The sequence below is a fragment of the Bufo bufo genome, chromosome 1 (genome assembly GCF_905171765.1).
Source record: "Bufo bufo chromosome 1, aBufBuf1.1, whole genome shotgun sequence".
In the NCBI taxonomy this organism is placed as follows: domain Eukaryota; kingdom Metazoa; phylum Chordata; class Amphibia; order Anura; family Bufonidae; genus Bufo; species Bufo bufo.
Genome location: NC_053389.1, coordinates 291,085,720 through 291,110,049, shown reverse-complemented (window position 1 = coordinate 291,110,049; position 24,330 = coordinate 291,085,720). Strand labels below are relative to the sequence as shown.

The 24,330-nt window shown below is 43.8% G+C and overlaps 1 protein-coding gene across 3 annotated transcripts in view; it reads left to right on the top strand.

Annotated features, from left to right (window-relative positions):
• Positions 1–24,330, top strand: part of SYNPO (synaptopodin) — a 113,016-nt gene that overhangs the window by 85,633 nt on the left and 3,053 nt on the right. For all 3 annotated transcript variants that reach the window (XM_040440511.1, XM_040440503.1, XM_040440520.1), the window contains one exon: positions 3,814–5,636. In XM_040440511.1, coding sequence (XP_040296445.1) covers positions 3,814–5,636 — 1,823 coding nt within the window. The remainder of the gene's footprint in view (positions 1–3,813; positions 5,637–24,330) is intronic.

Genomic DNA, 24,330 nt, shown 5'->3' with positions numbered 1-24,330 from the left:
TCTCTTCTGCGCATGTGCTGAGTGGTAAACGGACATGTTCAGCACAAGTGCAGGAGAGGCTCCCTTCAGGGAAAGCACAGAAAGTAATAAATTAAAGAACTCACCTGAACTCACGACTCCTTGTAATCCTTCTTCGTGCACAGAACAATACAGGGCTGGTCACCCGACTTGCATGTGAAACATAGAATCCAGAGTTCCAGCACCAATGAAAATATATACAATTCCTTTATTTAATCCATGGAAATTGTCAGGTTAAAATATTGAAAACGCCAACATGTTTCGAGCATGTGAAACGATCTTAGTCATGGCATAAAAGTCCCTCGCCAGAGGATCTTAGGTGTTTACACAGACCACAGATGGGCATCTGAGAGCCTTTTGCTGTGCAGTAGGATAATAATTATCTGTCAATTGTGTGTAATTTATAAAATGTATAGTTTTGTAGTATTTGGTTACATTGTGTAGTTGTATATATAAATACACTGAACAAAAATATAAATGCAACACTTTCGGTTTTGCTCCCATTTTGCATGAGCTGAACTCAAAGATCTGAAACATTTTCTACATACACAAGACCAATTACTCTCAAATATTGTTCACAAATCTGTCTAAATCTGTGTTAGTGAGCACTTCTCCTTTGCTGAGATAATCCATCCCACCTCACAGGTGTGGCATATCAAGGTGCTGATTAGACAGCATGGTATTGCACAGGTGTGCCTTAGACTGCCCACAATAAAGGGCCACTCTGAAATGTGCACAGTTTTACCTTACTGGGGGGGGGGGGGGGGGGGGGGCAGGAAACCAGTCAGTATCTGCTGTGGCCACCATTTGCCTGTCTGCTTTGGTCACCATTTGATCAGGTTGTTGATTGTGGCCTGTGGAATGTTGGTCCACTCCTCTTCAATAACTGTGCGAAGTTGCAGAATATTGGCAGGAACTGGAGCACGCTGTCGTATACGCCGATCCAGAGCATCCCAAACATGCTCAATGGGTGACATGTCCGGTGAGTATGCTGGCCATGCAAAAACTGGGATGTTTTCAGCTTTCAGGAATTGTGTACAGATCCTTGCAATATGGGGCCGAGCATTATCATGCTGCAACATGAGGTGATGGTCGTGGATGAATGGCACAACAATGGGCCTCAAGATTTCGTCACGGTATCTCTGTGCATACAAAATGGCATCAATAAAATGCACCTATGTTCGTTGTCCATAATATACACCGCCCAAACCATAAACCCACCGCCACCATGGGCCACTCGATCCACAACGTTGACGTCAGCAATCCGCTCACCCACACGATGCCACGCACGCTGTCTGCCATCTGCCCTGAACAGTGAAAACCGGGACTCATCCATGAATAGAACGCCTCTCCAACGTGCCAGACGTCATTGAATGTGAGCATTTGCCCACTAAAGTCGGTTACGACGACGAACTGCAGTCAGGTCCAGACCCCGATGAGGACAACGAGCATGCAGATGAGCTTCCCTGAGACGGTTTCTGACAGTTTGTGCAGAAATTTTTTGGTTATGCAAACAGATTGTTGCTGCAGCTGTCCGGGTGGCTGGTCTCAGACGATCATGGAAGTGAACATGCTTAATGTGGAGGTCCTGGGCTGGTGTGGTTACACGTGGTCTGCGGTTGTGAGGCCGGTTGGATGTACTGCCAAATTCTATGAAACGCCTTTGGAGACGGCTTATGGTAGAGAAATGAACATTCATTGCATTGGGCAACAGCTCTGTTAGACATTCCTGCAGTCAGCATGCCAATTGCACGCTCCCTCAAACGTTGCGACATCTGTGGCATTGTGCTGTGTGATCAAACTGCACATTTCAGAGTGTCCTTTTATTGTGGGCAGTCTAAGGCACACCTGTGCAATATTCATGCTGTCTAATCAGCACCTGTAAGGTGGGATGGATTATCTCAGCAAAGGAGAAGTGCTCACTAACACAGATTTAGACAGATTTGTGAACAATATTTGAGAGTAATGGGTCTTCTGTGTATGTAGAAAATGTTTCAGATCTTTGAGTTCAGCTCATGCACAATGGGAGCAAAACTGAAAGTGTTGTGTTTAGATTTTTGTTCAGTGTATATATACAGGTGAAACTCAAAAAATTTGAATATCGTGCAAAGTTCATTTATTTCAGTAATGGAACTTAAAAGGTGAAACTAATATATAAGATAGACTCATTACATGCAAGGCGAGATATTTCAAGCCTTTATTTGTTATAATTTGGATGATTATGGCTTACAGCTTATGAAACCGCAAAGTCAAAATTTTGAGGTCCCCTTTGCTCAGGGGGTCTGGATTAATTAGCTGACTAGAGTGTGACACTTTGAGCCTAGAATATTGAACCTTTTCACAAAATTCTAATTTTAAGCTGCATTAATGAAATTCCTTTTAATTTGCATTACTGAAATAAATGGACTTTTGCACGATATTCAAATTTTTCGAGTTTCACCTGTATACATATTTAGTGCAAACAGGACATTATAGTCTGGGAACCCCATTGGGTTTAGTTGAATTGTTATGTATGGACCATTTGTTCTTCATAGTTTTTTAAACAGAAGTGTACTGGAGTAAGATGCGTCAAGGCATAGGCCTCTTAATAAATTTGGTGTATCATCTGACAGTTTGTTGACCAGATAAGCAAATCTACGCTGGACTAAATGTGCATAGTAATTTATTCCAGGTGCTGGCGTAACTGATAGTAGATATGATGTGCAGCAAAGAACACGACTCTCCACTAAGACCTGCCCACCCAGTACCAGATGATATTTGTGACTTTTTTATGCCAGGAAACTAACACAAGTCATATTATAAATCCCTTTATTCTTGCGGTTACTTTTGTATGTGCAGTAAAGTCTATTACAAAATATTGGATACAATGTTACATATTAACATCCACCCATACATTATATTCACACCTATTAAATAAAGCTAGGGCTCTACAGTGCAAGCCACAGTATAACCATGGAATAATTGCATGGAATCATAATCATGGAATCATTGGAATAAAATTGGAAGAATTCTTATATGGTTGGGTTTTGGCGATTATTGCAAGTTGCATGCAGCTTTTTCTCTGATAAGAAACTATTTGGGTCACAAGTGCAATTTTACCAGCAGTTGTCATGTAGCCCTAGCCTGTCTTATGTCATGAATTTAAATATAATATACCAGTGATATAGAAATCACATTTATTCTATAGACGCATATACATAGAAGAGAACTGGTATTAAACAGGCTATGGCCATAGGGAACGTGGGTCCTGGTGCCTGAGCATGCCCAGTAGCCACTAAGACACCAGTATTATAAATTACATGTGGTAGGTAGGGGCCGTGTTACAGATTTTTTTATTGAAGCTTTACATTACATCTTTTTCTGGGAGAGTAGGTATGGACAAGTTCTACTTTTCCATTATGGTAGAGCATGTGGAGGAACAAGCCAACATTAGATTAGGAGCTCCATTTTCAGTTGTGGTCCATGTCCAACTTCCTGTATAGTAGGCATATATTGTATTGTGATAATGTAAATGCAATGTAGCTCTGGGTACATAGTCAATGCTGCTGTCTGCATCTTTCTCATCCCTGATTCTTGAGCACTTTATAAACAGTAAACTGTTGAGATATGATATATTTCAAAGGGTCTATATTAGACATAACTATGTGATTTCTCATTACTAAAACCTGCTTGTTGTTCATTCAAGAAAATTCCTTCAACTATTGTAATTCCTTCATGTTCCCCAGTAGTTTAGTGATTCTTTATTTGTGATATATACTTTAAAGTTAAGCAACTATGTTCTCTTGTTTTTCATAGATATTCCAAGAAGCTTCAGTCTTACCGAGAAAGAATTGAGGGAAGCACAATTGCTTAGTGATAACAATGCTTCCCAGCTAAGCCCTTCGGGAAGTTGTTCGAGAGGAGCTCAGCTGTTTCACCGACGTCGTCAAAAGCTAAAAGCTCTTGAGGAAAAGAAACTTGCACAACGATCTGGAGCACAAAGCCCAAGCCAGGCCCAACATGGTGTAAAACTTTCAGATCTTGCCTCTAGGAAACCCTCACATTTCCTAAGCATGGAAGAGACAGCAACCAACCATGGAAGCACAGGTGAAACTGACGATGTCTGGGAAGATGAGAACAAAGATACTGATTTCCCTTCTGTAGATAAAAGAGCACCTTCACCAAGTGCTTCAGAGGAAGATCATCAAGGACCTCTTAGTGCATATCTTAAGGAATCTTTAATTGTGTCAACCTCTAACAGTAATGGTTTAGTTATTCAAACTAACCAAGAAACAGAACCGCCTGTTAAGAAAGGGCAAAATGGCTCACCAAACACACAATACTGTGAAGTACATCTTACTTTATCAAAACCAAAATCTATAAGCAACAGAACAGCTAAACCTTTTGGAGGTCACTCATCTGCCAAGATAAGCATGTGTTCTTCAGAAAAAAGTCCTTCTATTGACGTCCCTCCACCACCTACTTATGCAGAAACTTTATCAAGTCCTCCTCCAGTCACACGTATTCGATCTCCTCCTGCTTACTCAGCTTTATATCCCATAGAACCAGCACATGTTACCCCTGTGCAACAAGTGATCAACCACAGAGAAACAAAACATACACCAGAGCAAAAGACTGGTATTCTAGAAGCAATATCAGCACGTAAGGGATCTAAGAAATCAATGTTCACATTTATTGAGAAGCCAAAGATGGCACCTAATCCAGAACTTCTATCAATGGTGCAAAATGCAGATGAAAGACGAAAACATAAGGTGCATGGAGATGTATCAACTGAAGACGAGCCATTTGCTCTTGGAGCAGAAGCATCAAATTTTCAGAATAAATCACCTAATGCAGCAAACAATTCTGATCAAGCTAATACAATGCCCGATTGGTCATCCAGTCTAAAGTCCCCTGGAATAAGTCAAAAGCCCCCACCTATGCCCATTCAAGTCCTTTCAGATGATAAAGGGAAAGGTGCAGAACTGTTTGCAAGGAGACAGTCCAGAATGGAACGTTTTGTGGTAGAGAGCCCAAAACCATTAGACTCCATCCGATCTCCTTCTCCTACAATGTCTCTGCCACCATCTTGGAAGTTTTCCTCCAAAACACCACCTCCTCTATTTAGTCAACAACTCAATAACAACCAAAGATCACCTAAGCTTCCTGCCTCTACACCTGTAAATAATACTGCCTCAGAGAATGTGCAATCGCAAAAGGAACTTGAAATATCTAAACGCCAGCCATACCAACTTCAGTCTTCTTTGTTCATCCTCTCACCAGCTAAAGATCCTTTGAGCACACTTCCCAAAGCTGCACCTCCACCCAAACCCATGGTGCTTGAATCACATCGGTTTACCAGGCAAACATCATGCCCAACCTCCCCTATAGTTCCTTCTCCTACTATGTATTCTCCATCTTATTTCCAGTCTATCCGATCACCTTCTTCTATCAATATGTCACCATCTCCAGTGTCTGATACTCCTCCCAGCTTTGGAAGAAGGACACCAACCAGCCATGTCTCTCCATTATCTCCGGTTCCATTTTCGAATACAATGGGTTCATCACCTCGAAACAAGACTGTAGTACAAGCTCCTCGTCCAACATTTTCTGCCAAAAATGCAGGCTTGGATTCACAGGTGTGGAAACCTTCTCCATATTACAAATGATATTGTTGACCTTTTTTAACTGTAAGAGTTAGAAGTTTTAGTGGTGGTGATGTCTTAGGTACTGAAACCAAAGCAGGTCAGTGGTACTTTACCTAAACAAAAACTCAATATATATAATTGTCATCATAGTCAGACCTTTATACTGTCTTAACAATAATAATTGAACCACAACAACAACAAGTATGTTAAATATTTCTCTAAAGACATTCAACCTTCTACTCTCTACTTGGACTTCTAAGGTTCTCCTGCTTCTTCATCTTTCACATCCTCTGTGTCATTTCTGGACAATTTCTGTCTGTCTGAGTTCTTGCTTCCTATTATTTGATCATATATGCACTTTTTGCTATGAGTATGTTAAAGAGAATTCTTCTGTATGATTGAGACCTTTCTTTGTGCGTATGTATGCTTCTGCCTCCTTTTTTTGCATCATTGTGTTCTTTTTCAAAAATGTTACATATAACACACAATCATATCTTAGAAATACTTTTCAAATTATACTTTCCATGATGACACAAGCACACAAGAGCCCAAGAAACTGAGACAGGCAAGGTGTTTGACAGGGTCATCACACAGTTAGTGGTTACCTCTTGCCCTAAATTTAACAATATGGATGATATTTTCAATTTATCCTTAAAACTTCAGTAACACATTTACAAGGGCCCAAAATGCTAAGATATTGTAATCAGGGTCCTCACACTGGTGGTTACTAGTGAAATTCTTTTTTACATAATATTCACCACTATATACTTTACAGTGCCTAGTGAATTAGTGAATTAGTGCCACACAATAGTTAAAGGGCTTGTGTACATTATATTAATGACCTATCCTCAGGATAGGTCATCAATATCTGATCTGCGGGGGTCTGATCACCCGGCGCCGCTGCTGATCACTACTACTTCTTCATTACACTAGGCGTCATCTTCCTTGCAGTGTTGGCTGGAAGGGAGGATAGGTCATCAATACAAACAGGTTGTACAACCCCTTTAAGTAAATACCATCATATAGTGCTCAAATAACAATATACAGTGACACTAAATAAGAGCGCCACAGATAAAGTCATCTAATAACAGTGCAATACAGAACAATCTATACATAATACTGAAGTGCCAGGCCATCCGGGGCTGCTAAATTTCCATGTGTGACCACACAGGTCACACATCCCTAAGGTAAGGTCTGTTGCAGTGCGTTGACCCAGTCATGCAACTCTTCAGTCAACTTTTTGGGCCTCTGCGAAGGTGACCTGGGGAGGCAAGGAGATACTTAAAGGGCATCTGTTAGCAGATTTGTACCTATGAAACTGGCTGACCCACATTGCTGAGAAAAATGGGGGTGTTGCCATTATACCTAGAGGCGCTGATCTCTCACGCCCCCTTTGCATTTTGATTGACAGGGCCAGGCATGATAACATTTACACTGCCAGGCCCTGTCAATGCAAGAGGAGGGGATTCGGCAGTTGTAGAAAGAGCAGAGCCTTTAGGTTTAATGGCAATGCCCCCGTTGCTTCTAGAGGCTCATTTGCATATATTAAAACTTAGTTTTTCTCAGCAATGTGGGCACATATGAACATGGGACCAACACAGATGCTTTCAGCTTCCAAGCGCACATGTAACAGGTCAGATAGTTTCATAGGTACAAATCTGCTGACAGATTCCATTTAAATCAAGCACAATAATTTAGAATATAAATAATTCAAAGACATCGGAGTAGCCCTGCCACTTGCATAAGTTTTGCTGTATTCTAGTTACATATGAAACAATGCTGTCCTATCAGTTTTGATAGTGTTAGACTGTGCAGGGCATCATAACAAGTGGAACATAAACATCCAATTGTCAATTTATTCATGTATAACAGAGGAATAACAGAGGAACAGCACAATGCAGAGTTCTAAGAAAATATGCTCCAGAATTATTTTATGAGTAATGCAAGTGTTTAGTAAAATGGACATGTCAGAGAGCCAACAGATCACCTTTAAGTTACATAGTTTGGAAGTTAAGGAGGTTTTTCCAAAAACAACATTTACCTATGTACAGGATAAGTATCAGAGAAGATGGGTCAGCACTGCGGTTTGCACGTGGTGCGCGCGTCCAGGGAAGGCGTCCGACTAGTATTTAGCGAAGAAAGACCGTCACTCATTTTCTTGACGATATGAAGAAACTTTTATTCAAATCATAATAGCATCATCAGTGACTAGCTTCGGCTCAGGCTTAAGACAAAACTAGTCACTGATGATGCTATTATGCTTTGAATAAAAGTTTCTTCATATCATCAAGAAAGTGAGTGCCGGTCCTTCTTTGCACAGGATAAAGTGATAACAGTATGAACACTGGGGGTCCAACTGCTGGGACCCCCACTGCTAGAGGTCCCTGAATTCCCTGTGTAAATGGAGTGGTGGTGTGATAATTTCATTGTTCATGTCTAAAGGATAGTGCTTGACTGTGTCCGTCAGTCCTATAGAAGAGAATGGAGCGATGGTCACTCATGTACTCCTTGCTCCATTCACACAAGGGACTCAGGGACCTCTGTTCTCGTGACTGGACCCCAACAATAAATAAATGCAGGGTAAGCAGCACTACAGATTCCAATATGGGAAAGACATGTCAATGATAAGGGCAGTAATAATGGTGCTCACGGGTAGAGATCCTGGCTGGGGGTCCCGTCATGCAGCAAATATATAGAAATCTGCAGCACTCACCAGTTAAGGCTACTTTCACACTAGCGTTCGGGGCTCCGCTTGTGAGTTCCATTTGAAGGCTCTCACAAGCGGCCCCGTACGGATCCGTACAGCCCCAATGCATTCTGAGTGGATGCGGATCCGCTCAGAATGCATCAGTTTGGCACCGTTTGGCCTCCGCTACGCTCAGCAGGCGGACACCCGAACGCAGCTTGCAGCGTTTTCGTGTCCGCCTGGCCGTGCGGAGCCAAACGGATCCGTCCAGACTTACAATGCAAGTCAATGGGGACGGATCCGTTTGACGTTGACACAATATGGTGCAATTTCAAACGGATCCGTCCCCCATTGACTTTCAATGTAAAGTCAGGAGTCCCTATTAATATACCATCAGATCGGAGTTTTCTCCAATCCGATGGTATATTTTAACTTGAAGCATCCCCATCACCATGGGAACGCCTCTATGTTAGAATATACCATCCGATTTGAGTTACATCGTGAAACTCAGATCCGACAGTATATTCTAACACAGAGGCGTTCCCATGGTGATGGGGACGCTTCAAGTTAGAATATACTGAGAACTGTGTACATGACTGCCCCCTGCTGCCTGGCAGATGCTGCCAGGCAGCAGGGGGCAGACCCCCCCCCTCCTGTATTTAACTTATTAGTGGCCAGTGCGGCCCCCCCTCCCTCCCCAGTATTAATTGTAACCAGTGCGGCCCCCCTTCCCTCTATATTCATCGGTGGCCAGTGCGGATTCCCAGTATTAAATATGACCAGTGCGGCCTCCCCCTCCCTCTATATTTATTGGTGGCCAGTGCGATATACCAAGTATTGTGACCAGTGCGGCCTCCCCTCTTCCCCCCCCCCTAATTAAAATCCCCCCCCCCCATCATTTGTGGCAGCGGAGAGTACCGATCGGAGTCCCAGTTTAAATCGCTGGGGCTCCGATCGGTTACCATGGCAGCCAAGACGCTATTGCAGTCTTGGCTGCCATGGTTACTTAGCAATAAATAGAAGCATTATACTTACCTGAAGAGCAGCGGTATCTGTGTCCGGCCGGGAGCTCCTCCTACTGGTAAGTGAAAGGTCTGTGCGGCGCATTCCCTATAGCACAGACCTGTCACTTACCAGTAGGAGGAGCTCCCGGCCGGACACAGACATCGCAGCTCTTCAGGTAAGTATAATGCTTCTATTTATTGCTAAGTAACCATGGCAGCCAAGACTGCAATAGCGTCTTGGCTGCCATGGTAACCGATCGGAGCCCCAGCGATTTAAACTTGGACTCCGATCGGTACTCTCTGCTGCCACCAATGATGGGGGGGTTATTTTAATTAGGGGGGGGGGAGAGGGGAGGCCGCACTGGTCACAATACTTGGAATCCGCACTGGCCACCAATGAATATAGAGGGAGGGGGAGGCCGCACTGGTCATATTTAATACTGGGGAGGGAGGGGGAGGCCGCACTGGTCATATTTAATACTGGGAATCCGCACTGGCCACCGATGAATATAGAGGGAGGGGGGCAGCACTGGTTACAATTAATACTGGGGAGGGAGGGGGGCCGCACTGGCCACCAATAAGTTAAATACAGGAGGGGGGGGTCCTGCCCCCTGCTGCCTGGCAGCATCTGCCAGGCAGCAGGGGGCAGTCATGTACACAGTTCTCAGTATATTCTAACTTGAAGCGTCCCCATCACCATGGGAACGCTTCTGTGTTTAGAATATACTGTCGGATCTGAGTTTTCCGAAGTGAAAAATCAGATCTGAAATAAACAGTTATGCAGACGGATCCGTTCTGAACGGATGCAAGCGTTTGCATTATAGGAGCGGATCCGTCTGTGCAGACACCAGACGGATCCGCTCCTAACGCAAGTGTGAAAGTAGCCTAAATCGAAAAATCTGATTAGTTTATTTAGACCGGCAGCATAACAACAGCGACGTTTCGACCACCTCTGGTCTTTCTCAAGCAGACTACTTAAGAAAGACCAGAGGTGGTCGAAACATCTCTGTTGTTATGCTGCTGGTCTAAATAAAGTAACCAGATTTTTCTATTTAACTGGTGAGTGCTGCGGATTTCTATATATTTGGACCCCAACAATCACATTTATCACGTATCCTGAGGACCGCTGATGAATACTGTTTATGAGAAAACCCCTTTAAGCAATTCCTGGTATTGACAATTATATTCATGTTTGCGTCATGTAGGAACGCATCTCAAAAAGGGGCCTTTGAAAATGTTACATAGAAGAAAGAAAGACTATGTATTAATCAAACACATTAGATTACCGCAATATTGGGGATTGGAAGAGATTGGAGTGTATAAGTGGAGGCAGTTTTGACATGGTCTTCTCAGTCTTTACCATGAGGTCCATGGCTTGGAGTGGACACTTGTTTGCATGTTTTTTCAGTATATCAGAATGTATCACTGAGCAAATCCCACAGAAAACCAAGTGTGTTGGATGGTCTATTACAGTGAGGAATCCAGCAATAGAAGCATCATTATCCATTACAATGTAGGATCTGACCATAAAACTTCTCTATTTGTAGTGTACAAAAGCAGTTAAAAGGGGCTGTCCATTTTTTACTGTTGATGATCTATTCTCTGGATAGGTCATCAATATCAAATCGACGTGGTTCTGACACCCAGCACCCCCGCTGATAAGCTTTTTGAAGAGAAGGCAGCGCTTGTATGAGCGCTGTCTTCTCTTCTCTGTTTACCTGCAGTGTAATTACAAGTTTGGTGTTCCCATTCACTTCTATGGCATGCCTACCATCAGCACATGAGCATCCTGAGGATAGGCCATCAATAGTAAAAAGCGGACAACCTCTTTAAACAACACAACCGTGAAATCCATGGCGCAGCGTTGGGTTCTGACTGCCATCTTCCACCTCAAAATCTGCTCCAAAAAATGTCTCAAAACTCCTTCCTATTCATTTCAATGGGAAGCAGCACTTCCGTTTTTTTAACACGTGAAAAAAAGAAACATGAAATATGCCTTATGTTGTGGCGGAATCCACACGGAATCTCCCATTGAAATGAATGGGAGGCATTAAAAAACAGCTCTGTACATGTCCATGGGTTTTTGCGCATTTTATGCATGTTTTTTAGCACAGATCAGCGCATAACATAACATAAGCTGAAAATGCAGTTTTGTATTGATGTAAACACCAATGCATCAAAAACCATATGAAAGACGCATGAAAAAAAAAGCATCATATTTTGTAGGCAGATTTTCAAAATCCATTGTGTGAACATACCTTTATGTAGGCATGTTTGTTGGAGGCATATCTCTCATTTAAAAACGGGATGCCCTGCCAAGACTGTATGAGGACCGTTCGTTGCCATAAAGTGCAATTTTGCTACATGTAAATAGCCCCATAGAGTTCAGTTGAGCGGACCATGTACATGTACATCCACCCCTCCTTACATGTGGCTGAAATAGGGTGTCATGTGGGGTCAAAGACCAAGATGAAACACAGGGCCCCCTTCCAATTTTTTGCCCAGGCACCTTGACTGACCTGAAAGGGGTTTTCCAGGACTTTAATATTAATGGGCTATCATCAATATCGGCTATGGATATTTGATTGATGATCTGCTGTTCTGCCGTAGCTCAGGCGCCAGAAGTTGCCACCAGAACTGCACAGCTCCATCCATTGTGTAGTGGAGAGAGGTGGTAACTGCAGTGCTGCTCTAGTGGATGTAGGTGGTAACTGCAGTGCTGCTCTAGTGGATAGAGGTGGTACTGCAGTGCTGCTCTAGTGGATAGAGGTGGTAACTACAGTGCTGCTCTAGTGGATAGAGGTGGTAACTGCAGTGCTGCTCTAGTGGGTGGAGGTGCTAACTGCACTGCTGCTCTAGTTGATAGAGGTGGTAACTGCAGTGCTGCTCTAGTGCCTAGAGGTGGTAACTGCAGTGCTGCTCTAGTGGATAGAGGTGGTAACTGCAGTGCTGCTCTAGTGCATAGAGGTGGTAACTGCAGTGCTGCTCTAGTGGATAAAGGTGGTAACTGCAGTGCTGCTCTCGTGGATAGAGGTGGTAACTGCAGTGCTGCTCTAGTGGATAGAGGTGGTAACTGCAGTGCTGCTCTAGTGCATAGAGGTGGTAACTGCAGTGCTGCTCTCGTGGATAGAGGTGGTAACTGCAGTGCTGCTCTAGTGCATAGAGGTGGTAACTGCAGTGCTGGTCTAGTGGATAAAGGTGGTAACTGCAGTGCTGCTCTCATGGATAGAGATGGTAACTGCAGTGCTGCTCTAGTGGATAGAGGTGGTAACTGCAGTGCTGCTCTAGTGCATAGAGGTGGTAACTGCAGTGCTGCTCTAGTGGATAGGGTGGTAACTGCAGTGCTCCTCTAGTGGATAAAGGTGGTAACTGCAGTGCTGCTCTCGTGGATAGATGTGGTAACTGCAGTGCTGCTCCTCTTCACTTCAGTGGTAGCAGCACTGCAGTAACCAGCTCGATCCACTACACAATGGATGGATCTGTGCAGTTCTAGCACCGGAGGTAATCCCGAACAGCTAATCGGTGGAGGGACATTATTTTGGACCCCCAGCGATCAGATATTGATCCCCTCTCCTGAGGATAGACCATCAATATTAAAATCCCCCAAAAATACCTTTAATCCAATCCTTGACTGCTTTTATTGAGCAATCACCACTGCTTCCTCACAATGGAGAAACTAGACTTAGTATGAAAGAAGCAAATGACACTAACATACAATATGAAATAATACAGAAGATATTTAATCATGACATGCAATATCGCTAGCAAATGTACAGTGTGACATTGCAAAAGATATAAATCTTACTATTGCAATATTAGAAGTATTCAGGGAAGAAACTGTTTAGGCTACTTTAACACCAGTTTTTGCTAGATCCGTCATGGATCAGCAAAAATGCTTCCGTTCAGATAATACAACCATCTGAATCCGTTCTGAACGGATCCGGTTGTATTATCTTTAACTTGGCCAAGATGGATCCGTCATGAACTTTATTGAAAGTCAATGGGGGTCGGATCCATTTTCTACTGTGTCAGAAAAAATGGATCTGTCCCCATTGACCTACATTGTGTGTCAGGACGGATCCCTCTTGCTCAGCACCACATCGCGGACAGAAAAACGCGGCTTGCAGCGTTATTCTGTCCGCGATGGGGATGCAACCAAATGGAACGGAATGCATTTTGGTGCATTCCGTTTCGTTCAGTTCAGTTTTGTCTCCATTGAAAATGAATGGAGACAAAACGGAAGCGTTTTCCCCCCGCTATTGAGATCCTATGATGGATCTCAATAGCGGAAAGGGAAAGCACAAGTGTGAAAGTAGCCTTAGCCACATTTTCCATAATCTATTACAAGACCAGAAAACATTAGCATATTCTTTCTCTTAAAGGGGTTTTCTCACCAAATACATTTATCATTCATTCGTAGGATCCACTTCATAAATGTTTGATTGCTGCTTGTGCCGATAAGGAGAAATGGGATCCTCCTTTCTAGGGGTTCCAGCAGTGGGACCCCCAGAAATTGAACATTTTTCACCTATCCTGTGACAAATCCTGTCCTAATCATAATAGTCCTCGAACAAGTTACAAGTGATCAAATAAAGGGGCAAATGTGGACAATGTGTATACCTTAGGAGGTGCCTATGCACATTCTATACACAGACCCAGGGCTTAATAAAAAGTGACAATGAAAACATTTTTTTAGATAAAATACAGTTTACTTAATTGAAACCATGCAAAATTTTGGTATATTCATAGGCAGACTGGTCATAGAACTTACAGGGAAATTTCTCAGTGGGCCGATGCACGGGGGGGCTGCCTGAGCCCTCCTCTCTCCCGCCAGCTGAGTAAATTAGTATCTGATGCTCTCAGCATTAATTAATGCTAGGACCATCAGGTACTTATGCACTTGACCAATGGCCGTAGGCGTCCTCCTGAATTCAACTATATCACCTTCTCATGACGGTAATAAAGTTGAATATTTCAACAGGGGTAGCAGTATTTTGTTCTGCACTGTGGTATTTGGTTCTGCTCGAACAGTATTTTGTGCTACACTGTGATATTTGGTTCTGCTGGGGCAGTATTTTGTACTGCACCACAGTATTGCTGCCCCTCTGCCCACACACTTCTGTTGTCCCTACCTACTTGTGTTGCCCTGCCTTCCGTCAATGAGGACCTGTCTACAACATGGGGACACTTTTAGGGTTTTTTCCAGGGCCACTTTAACTTCCCAGTCCGCCCCTGGGTATCTGAATATCGGAACCAACCTATACTGTAATATAAAAGTAACTTTATATAAGTATATATTGATGGCCTGTCTTCAGCATAGGCCATCTATTTCTGATCAGCTGTTTCGGAGAAGCACCGGCGCTGGAAATAGGCGCAGGGAACTAGAGAGCTCCATCTGTTTTGTAGTGGACGGATCTGATTACTGCAACGCTGCTCCCTTTCACTTCAGGAGGAGCAGTGCTACAGTAACCAGTTCCACACACTACTAAATAGATATACAGTTGCAAGAAAAAGTATGTGAACCCTTTGGAATGATATGGATTTCTGCACAAATTGGTCATAAAATGTGATCTGATCTTCATCTAAGTCACAACAATAGACAATCACAGTCTGCTTAAACTAATAACACACAAGGAATTAAATGTTACCATGTTTTTATTAAACACACCATATAAACATTCACAGTGCAGGTGGAAAAAGTATGTGAACCCTTGGATTTAATAACTGGTTGAACCTCCTTTGGCAGCAATAACTTCAACCAAACGTTTCCTGTAGTTGCAGATCAGACGTGCACAACGGTCAGGAGTAATTCTTGACCATTCCTCTTTACAGAACTGTTTCAGTTCAGCAATATTCCTGGGATGTCTGGTGTGAATCGCTTTCTTGAGGTCATGCCACAGCATCTCAATCGGGTAGAGGTCAGGACTCTGACTGGGCCACTCCAGAAGGCATATTTTCTTCTGTTTAAGCCATTCTGTTGTTGATTTACTTCTATGCTTTGGGCCGTTGTCCTGTTGCAACATCCATCTTCTGTTGAGCTTCAGCTGGTGGACAGATGGACTTAAGTTCTCCTGCAAAATGTCTTGATAAACTTGGGAATTCATTTTTCCTTTGATGATAGCAATCTGTCCAGGCCCTGACGCTGCAAAGCAGCCCAAAACCATGATGCCCCACCACCATACTTCAGAGTTGGGATGAGGTTTTGATGTTGGTGTGCTGTGCCTCTTTTTCTCCACACATAGTGTTGTGTGTTTCTTCCAAACAACTCAACTTTGGTTTCATCTGTCCACAGAATATTTTGCCAGTACTGCTGTGGAACATCCAGGTGCTCTTGTGCAAACTGTAAACGTGCAGCAATGGTTTTTTGGACAGCAGTGGCTTCCTCTGTGGTATCCTCCCATGAAATACATTCTTGTTTAGTGTTTTACGTATCGTAGATTCGCTAACAGGGATGTTAGCATATGCCAGAGACTTTTGTAAGTCTTTAGCTGACACTCTAGGATTCTTCTTCACCTCATTGAGCAGTCTGCGCTGTGCTCTTGCAGTCATCTTTACAGGACGGCCACTCCTAGGGAGAGAAGCAGCAGTGCTAAACTATCTCCATTTATAGACAATTTGTCTTACTGTGGACTGGTGAACAGCAAGACTTTTGGAGATACTTTTATAACCCTTTCCAGCTTTATGCAAGTCAACAATTCTTAATCGTAGGTCTTCTGAGAGCTCTTTTGTGCGAGGCATCATTCACATCAGGCAATGCTTCTTGTGAAAAGCAAACCCAGAACTGGTGTGTGTTTTTTATAGGGCAGGGCAGCTGTAACCAACACCTCCAATCTCATCTCATTGATTGGACTCCAGTTGGCTGACACCTCACTCCAATTAGCTCTTGGAGATGTCATTAGTTTAGGGGTTCACATACTTTTTCCACCTACATTGTGAATGTTTACATGGTGTGTTCAATAAAAACATGGTAACATTTAATTATTTGTGTGTTATTAGTTTAAGCAGAATGTGATTGTCTATTGTTGTGACTTAGATGAAGGTCCGATCACGTTTTATGACCAATTTGTGCAGAAATCCAGAATCATTCCAAAGGGTTCACATACTTTTTCTTGCAACTGTATATCTATTTAGTAGTGTGGGGAGCTGGTTCTTGCAACTGTAGCTATGTAATCCCGGCAGCAGAACTACTCCGGGACAGTTGATCAGCGGGGGGGGGGGTCAATCTGATATTGAAGGCCATCAATATAAAAGGACTGGACAACCCTTTTAAGTAGTAAGTAGTATGAGCATTATAGTAATTAGTGTTGAGCGAATCGAAGTCAAATCCAAATTTCCGGAAAAATTTTATTTGCCACAAAGCCGAATTTCCTTGTGCTTTGTGGAAACAAATCAATTTTCCCTGAAATGTTGTAAAAACAAAACAAAAAATACATATTCACCTCGTCCATCGACCATCTTGATTGAAGATACCACGTAAAATCCTGCGCGAGGTGACGTATGATGTATGATTTCATGAAGTCACCGCGCAAGTTTTCGCGATGTGTCTTGAGTATTTTTTTTTTTCATTTTGACTCTGATCCCTGAAAGGCCTAAGGCCTCCTGCACACGACCATATGGCTTTTTCAGTGTTTTGCAGTCCGTTTTATAACGGATCCGTTGTTCCGTTTTTGTTTCTGTTGTGTTTCCGTTTCCGTTCCGTCTTTCCGTATGGCATATGCAGTATACAGTAATTACATAGAAGAAATTGTGCTGGGCATAGCATTTTCAATAGATGTTTCCGCAAAAACGGAACGGATACGGAAGACATACAGAGTACATTCCGTGTGTGTTCCTTTTTTTTTTGCGGACCCATTGACTTGAATGGAGCCACGGAACGTGATTTGCGGGCAATAATAGGACATGTTCTATCTTTCAACGGAACGGAAAGACGGAAACGGAATGCATACGGAGTACATTTTAGTTTTTTTTGAGGAACCATTGAAACCATTGGTCCGTTTGAACAGAACGGAAAAACGGGAATACGGAAACGGAAGGCATATGGAGTACCTTCCGTTTTTTTTGCGGATCCATTGAAATGAATGGTTCCGTATACGGTCCGTATACGGAACGCAAAAAAACAGCCCGTAAACGGGAAAAAAAAACATTTGTGTGCAGGAGGCCTAAGGTCTCTTGCACACGAACGTTTTTTTCTTCCATTTCCGTTCCGTTTTTTGAGTTCCATATACGGACCGTATACGGAACCATTCATTTCAATGGATCCGCAAAAAAACGGAAGGTACTCCATATGCCTTCCGTTTCCGTATTCCCGTTTTTCCGTTCCGTTCAAAGATAGAACATGTCCTATTATTGTCCGCATAACGGACAAGGATAGTACTGTTCTATCAGGGGCCAGCTATTCCGTTCTGCAAAAAACGGAATGCACACGGACGTCATCCGTATTTTTTGCGGACCGCAAAATACTTAAAAAGCCATACGGTCGTGTGCAAGGGGCCTAAATGGTAGCCTCAGATGTTGCCATCAGCGATGAATGCGGAATCTGAGTAGTTCGTCATTGCACCCACTATATACAAAGAAATGCACTTTCTGACAAAGTAATTAGTCACAAATCGAATTTCTTTGTGAAATTCGGCGAAGCAGCCAAATCGAATTTTTCATAACTTCACTCATCTCTAGTAATTATTACTGCAGCGGGATTTTTTTATTCAGGTGTCTTAGAATTTCTTTTGTGCATCTGAGCGCTGAGGGTACTGAGTAGGAATGCCTGCATAAAAAAGTACCGGTAGTTGGGGGAGAGGCAGGACAGTTGTTCTGGGTGTTGGGTAACGGGGATGGGGTGCAGAAACAAACTTCTCTCCTTTGGCCAGGGAATAGATACAAGACTATGGTTGCAAACTGCATCTTGCATCACAGATGCAACTGAGCTCTGCTTCATCTGCACAGTACCTATTTGAGTTAGAGTAGTCAGTGTTAGGCCTCATGCACACGACCGTTGTGTGCATCCGTGGCCGTTGTTCCGTTTTCCGTGATTTTCTGCGGACCCATTGACTTTCAATGGGTCCGTTGAAAACTCGGAAAATGCACCGTTGTTCATCCGCGGCCGTGATCCGTGTTTCCTGTCCGTCAAAAAAATATGACCTGTCCTATTTTTTTGACGGACAACGGTTCATGGACCCATTCAAGTCAATGGGTCCGTGAAAAAACACGGATGCACACAAGATTGGCATCCGCGTCCGTGATCCGTGGCCGTTGGCAACTTTCACACAGACGGATCGCAGATCCGTCTGCAAAAAAGCTTTTTCAGATATGAGTTTTCAATTCGTGAAAACTCATATCCGACAGTATATTCTAACACAGAGGCGTTCCCATAGTGATGGGGACGCTTCAAGTTAGAATATACTGAGAACTGTGTACATGACTGCCCCCTGCTGCCTGGCAGCACCCGATCTTTTACAGGGGGCTGTGATCCGCACAATTAACCCCTCAGGTGCCGCACCTAAAGGGTTAATTGTGCGTATCATAGCCCCCTGTAAGAGATCAGGTGCTGCCAGGCAGGAGGGGGCAGACCCCCCTCCCTCCCCAATATTATATTCATTGTTGGCCAGTGCGGCCTCACATCTGCCCCCCCTTGTTAAAATCACATTCCGAATCCCCCATTATTGGTGGCCAGTGCAGCCTCACATCTCCCCCCCCCCTTGTTAAAATCACGTTCCAAATCCCCCATCATTGGTGGCCAATGCGGCCTCACATCTCCCCCCCTTTTTAAAATCACGTTCCGAATCCCCCATCATTGGTGGCCAGTGCGGCCTCACATCTCCCCCCCCCCTTGTTAAAATCATGTTCCGAATACCCCATCATTGGTGGCCAGTGCGGCCTCACATCTCCCCCCCCTTGTTAAAATCACGTTCCGAATCCCCCATCATTGGTGGCCAGTGCGGCCTCACATCTCCCCCCCTCCTTGTTAAAATCACGTTCCAAATCCCCGATCATTGGTGGCCAGTGCGGCGTCACATCCCCCCCCCCCAATTAAAATCATGTTCCGAATCCCCCATCATTGGTGGCCAGTGCGGCCTTACACCTCCCCCCCTAGTTAAAATCACGTTCCCCCATCATTGGTGGCAGTGGAGAGTTCTGATCGGAGTCCCAGTTTAATCACTGGGGCTCCGATCGGTAACCATGGCAACCAGGACGCTACTGCAGTCCTGGTTGCCATGGTTACTTAGCAATTTTTAGAAGCATTATACTTACCTGCGAGCTGCGATGTCTGTGACCGACCGGGCGCTCCTCCTACTGGTAAGTGACAGGTCTGTGCTATAGGCAATGCGCCGCACAGACCTGTCACTTACCAGTAGGAGGAGCACCCGGTCGGTCACAGACATTGCAGCTCGCAGGTAAGTATAATGCTTCTAAAAATTGCTAAGTAACCATGGCAACCAGGACTGCAGTAGCATCCTGGTTGCCATGGTTACCGATCGGAGCCCCAGCGATTAAACTGGGACTCTGATCGGAACTCTCCACTGCCACCAATGATGGGGGAACGTGATTTTAACTAGGGGGGAGATGTGAGGCCGCACTGGCCACCAATGATGGGGGATTCGGAACGTGATTTTAACTGGGGGGGGGGAGAGGGGAGGCCGCACTGGCCACCAATGATGGGGGATTCGGAACGTGATTTTAACTAGGGAAGGGGGAGAGGTGAGGCCGCACTGGCCACCAATGATGGGGGATTCGGAACGTGATTTTAACTGGGGGGGAGGGAGAGGGGAGGCCGCACTGGCCACCAATGAATATAATATTGGGGAGGGAGGGGGGTCTGCCCCCTCCTGCCTGGCAGCACCTGATCTCTTACAGGGGGCTATGATACGCACAATTAACCCTTTAGGTGCGGCACCTGAGGGGTTAATTGTGTGGATCACAGCCCCCTGTAAAAGATCGGGTGCTGCCAGGCAGCAGGGGGCAGTCATGTACACAGTTCGTAGGATATTCTAACTTGAAGCATCCCCATCACTATGGGAACGCCTCTGTGTTAGAATATACTGTCGGATATGAGTTTCACGATCTAACTCAAATCCGACAGTATATTCTAACACAGAGGAGTTCCCATGGTGATGGGGACGCTTCAAGTTAAAATATACCATTGGATTGGAGAAAAATCCGATCCTATGGTATATTAACTCCTGACTTTACATTGAAAGTCAATGGGGGACGGATCCGTTTGCAATTGCACCATATTGTGTCAACGTCAAACGGATCCGTCCACATTGACTTGCATTGTAAGTCAGGACGGATCCGTTTGGCTCCGCACGGCCAGGCGGAGACCAAAATGACTTTTTTTTTCATGACCGTGGATCCTCCAAAAATCAAGGAAGACCCACGGACGAAAAAACGGTCACGGATCACGGACCAACGGAACCCCGTTTTGCGGACCGTGAAAAAATACTGTCGTGTGCATGAGGTCTTATTTATATACCTGAAAAAAAAATATTAAATGTATCTAAAATGTTAGCCAGAGTGCTGGGAAGCTAGAAACCCTGTAGTGGTCAGTCTCAGCCAGTCTTAGTGTGCCAGGAAGACACAAGTCTCCTGTGTCGGATCATCACGAAAACAGATCAGGGTCATTTAACTCTTTAAATGCCACATTCAATAGTGACCACAGCATTTAAGTGGTTTCAGAGGGAGGGGATTCCCTCTGTCCCTCATTGTCACTCCCACAAATGCAAACGCCGGATGTCAGTGCCTTTATATAGCAGCCAGAAGATCTAATAAAGGCCTTCTGCATATGCCTAAGAGACTGCCTGCCAGTTTTCCACTGACAGCTTTATACACAGTACTAATAAGCCATCAAAGAATTGCATGTCAAAGTGGAAAAAAATGAAAACATAAAAACCTCTCCACCTAATATTGATTCGTCTTTAACGACCTGAATGATACAATTATTACATCATTAACTCTGATGGTGAAATTGCTGTTTTTTTTTATCGCCAGACAAACAGCAGAATATGAAGTCAGCCCTCAAAAATCAAGCCCTCACACAGCTCCACTGAGAGAAAACTATATGCAAAAATAGTAAAACTTAAAAAAAATCTGTATGTATTTGTTATCACTGCAAACATACCGACCCAGAGAATAAAGTTATAATTTTATTATAAAATTGAACAACACAAAATTTAAAACATGAAAAGGCAATTGAGGAATTGCTGTTTTTTCCCATTCCCTCCCAGAAGGAGTTAATAAAAGTTAATCAATGAGTGGGTACCCTAGAATGGTGCCATTAAAACTACATGTCCAGGGGTGGACTGGAAACTTAACGTGGCCCTGGAAAAAAAACTAAAACATGTTGTAGGCAGGTTCTAATTGACAGAAGATGGGGCAACACAAGTAGGCAGGGGCAATACAAGTAGGCGGGGACAACACAAGTAGGTGGGGCCTTCAGTACCATAGTGTAGCACAAAATACCGCCCCAGCAGAACCAAATATCACAGTGCTGCACAAAATACTGGTTCAGCAGAACCAAAATACCACAGTGCAGCACAAATACTGCTGCCCTCACCACAGTATTTAGCTGTATCACCATCCTGAGGACCATGACACAGTTGAGTTTAGGAAAGTACCTGCGGCCACCAGTATTAATAAATGCTGAGAGCATCAGATCATTATGTACCCAGCCACGAGGAGTGCTCGGGTAGCCCCTGGGCATCGGCCCACCTGAAAATGTTCCTGTAGGGTCTATGGCCAGTCCACCATTGAACTTGCCCCATGAAATACAAGCCCACATATGGTTACATTGATGGAGAAATTTAAAAAAAATTGAATGGTACTATAAAAAAAATGAAAACATATGGTTGGTGACTAAGGCTAAAAATAGGCTGGTTACTAAGGGGTTAAATGGGGGTGAACCATGATTAAAAATTAATTTACTATTTACTAATATTAATTAGAATCATTTATAAGTTGCTGTTATATACTTATTATGGCGCCCCCTGCTGTTCTTTTGATTCCCTCCTCCTGGTGCCGGTGAGAAGCCGCTTCTAGTGTACTGATTTGTAATGGCTGACCTGCACAATAGCAGGAATAACTGTTCCACCTCTGTTCAAGAGGACCTGGAGGGTCCGGCTAAGCTACTGAGCATGTGTGACCACCAGCACTGGACACATTAGGTTGATGGGAATAGTGACCAGCAGGGGGCACCATACACATTGTTCAACAGGGTCATTTTTATATTTTGAAAGTTTTGTGTGACCTATTAGAGTCAATTAATATTTATTCATGGAGCAAACCATTTAACAATGCCGGACACATTTTAAAGGGGTTTTCCAGAGGCATCATTGGTTTAATAATAAAAAAATACTTAATACTCACCTCAATATCCTGCACTGCTATTCTCAATCTTCTGCCACTGCTGTTCCAACCCTGCTGTGGCCTCCACTATTCTCCACTTTCACTGTTATCATGTTGCAAAGTACAGCTCCAGCTTCTTACAGCTTGTAGTTAGTGCCAAAATTCAAGTTGCTGCCATCTGCAGGCAAAAAGAGGTATCACACCTAATAGTTTCTATCTGTGTCATAGAAAATCATTGTATTGCACTGTGTAAAAAAAAGATTTTTAGGGTAAATCAATAGAATCACTGCGGCTACTCAGCCAGGAGCCAAGAACCATGAACCACCATTCTCTGGATCCATTGGACCCCTACGTTCAGACATTCATGGCATATTCTATTGATATCTGTCATATGAACACCCTTTTAAGAATAATGACTTCTTTGCATGTGAATTTTGTTTCTTAAAGGGTCGCTCTGAAACAATTGCATTAGGTCATTTCCCAACCCTGACTAATCATTATTGTTGCACTTGTCACATTAGGCTGAAGGCACTTTAGTTCAGTCACGCATTGAGATGAAATAGTAGACAATGGAATAGCGTAATAACATGATGCAATGGGGGGTGGGGGTGCAGTTGACTACACATATCCCACGGTTGAAATCAGGGTGGAAGAAGCTATTGTAATCTTGACAAGAGTCCAGGAGTCCACAAAGAGCACCAGATTACAGGATCAACATTGTGTCCTGTGAGGGGGTGGACAGCATGGCCATAACATTCTCCTCTTGCCATTACAGCCAACAGTAAATGATCAGTCTTTAAAAGGTGCAAGCATAGATGAAAGTCCTTTGCCACACCACATTGACCATTGTTTGAGTTGGTAATGCTACTAGCATGTCGCACTGGTCAAAGCTTTGTATGCAGGGGTGGGATTAATATTTTTAACAACAGGTTCCCTACTCAACGGCGGACACGCTGCGTCACGACACATGTTTACATATACATACACCATATATATGCAACACACATACACATAAATACACCATATACCTGGTACACATACATATATATACACTATATATACACTACACACACATACCACCCAACTAAGGAGCTAAACTAGCACCGCTGTGCGAAGCAATGGAAGTGAACACCTCCAGCTGCCGCTGCCAGAGCACCGGATCGGGACTCAGCCAGTAACACGGTTCTCCGATCCAGTTGTAATTTTAACAACCAAAACTGGAGGGAACTAGCTGAATCTCATGCCTGTTTGTATGATCCCCAATTGAGTTCTTTATTATAAAGGAACCATACTCCAACTTCTACAAATATCCCAGGACTGTTTAAAAGGGTTTTCTGGCAGTTAAATGTCTGGTGGGGTCTAACTCCTGGTACCCCCTCAGTCAGCCGTTTGTAGAGGACATGGTGGTAGGAGGAGTGTGTTGTATAGTAGCTGTGCTTGGTATTGCAATCCCACTTACTTTAAAGGGGGCTTCCAAGACTTTAGTGATGACCTATCCTCTGGATAGGTCACCAGTATCTGATCATGGGGGCCAATCCAGGACCCCAGTAGATCAGCTGTTTGAGAAGGCACCAGCGCTCACCAAGCACAGTGCTGTCCATTTGATAGCAGCTGTGCTTAGTATCGAAGCTCAGCCCTATTTGCTTCAATGGGGCTGAGT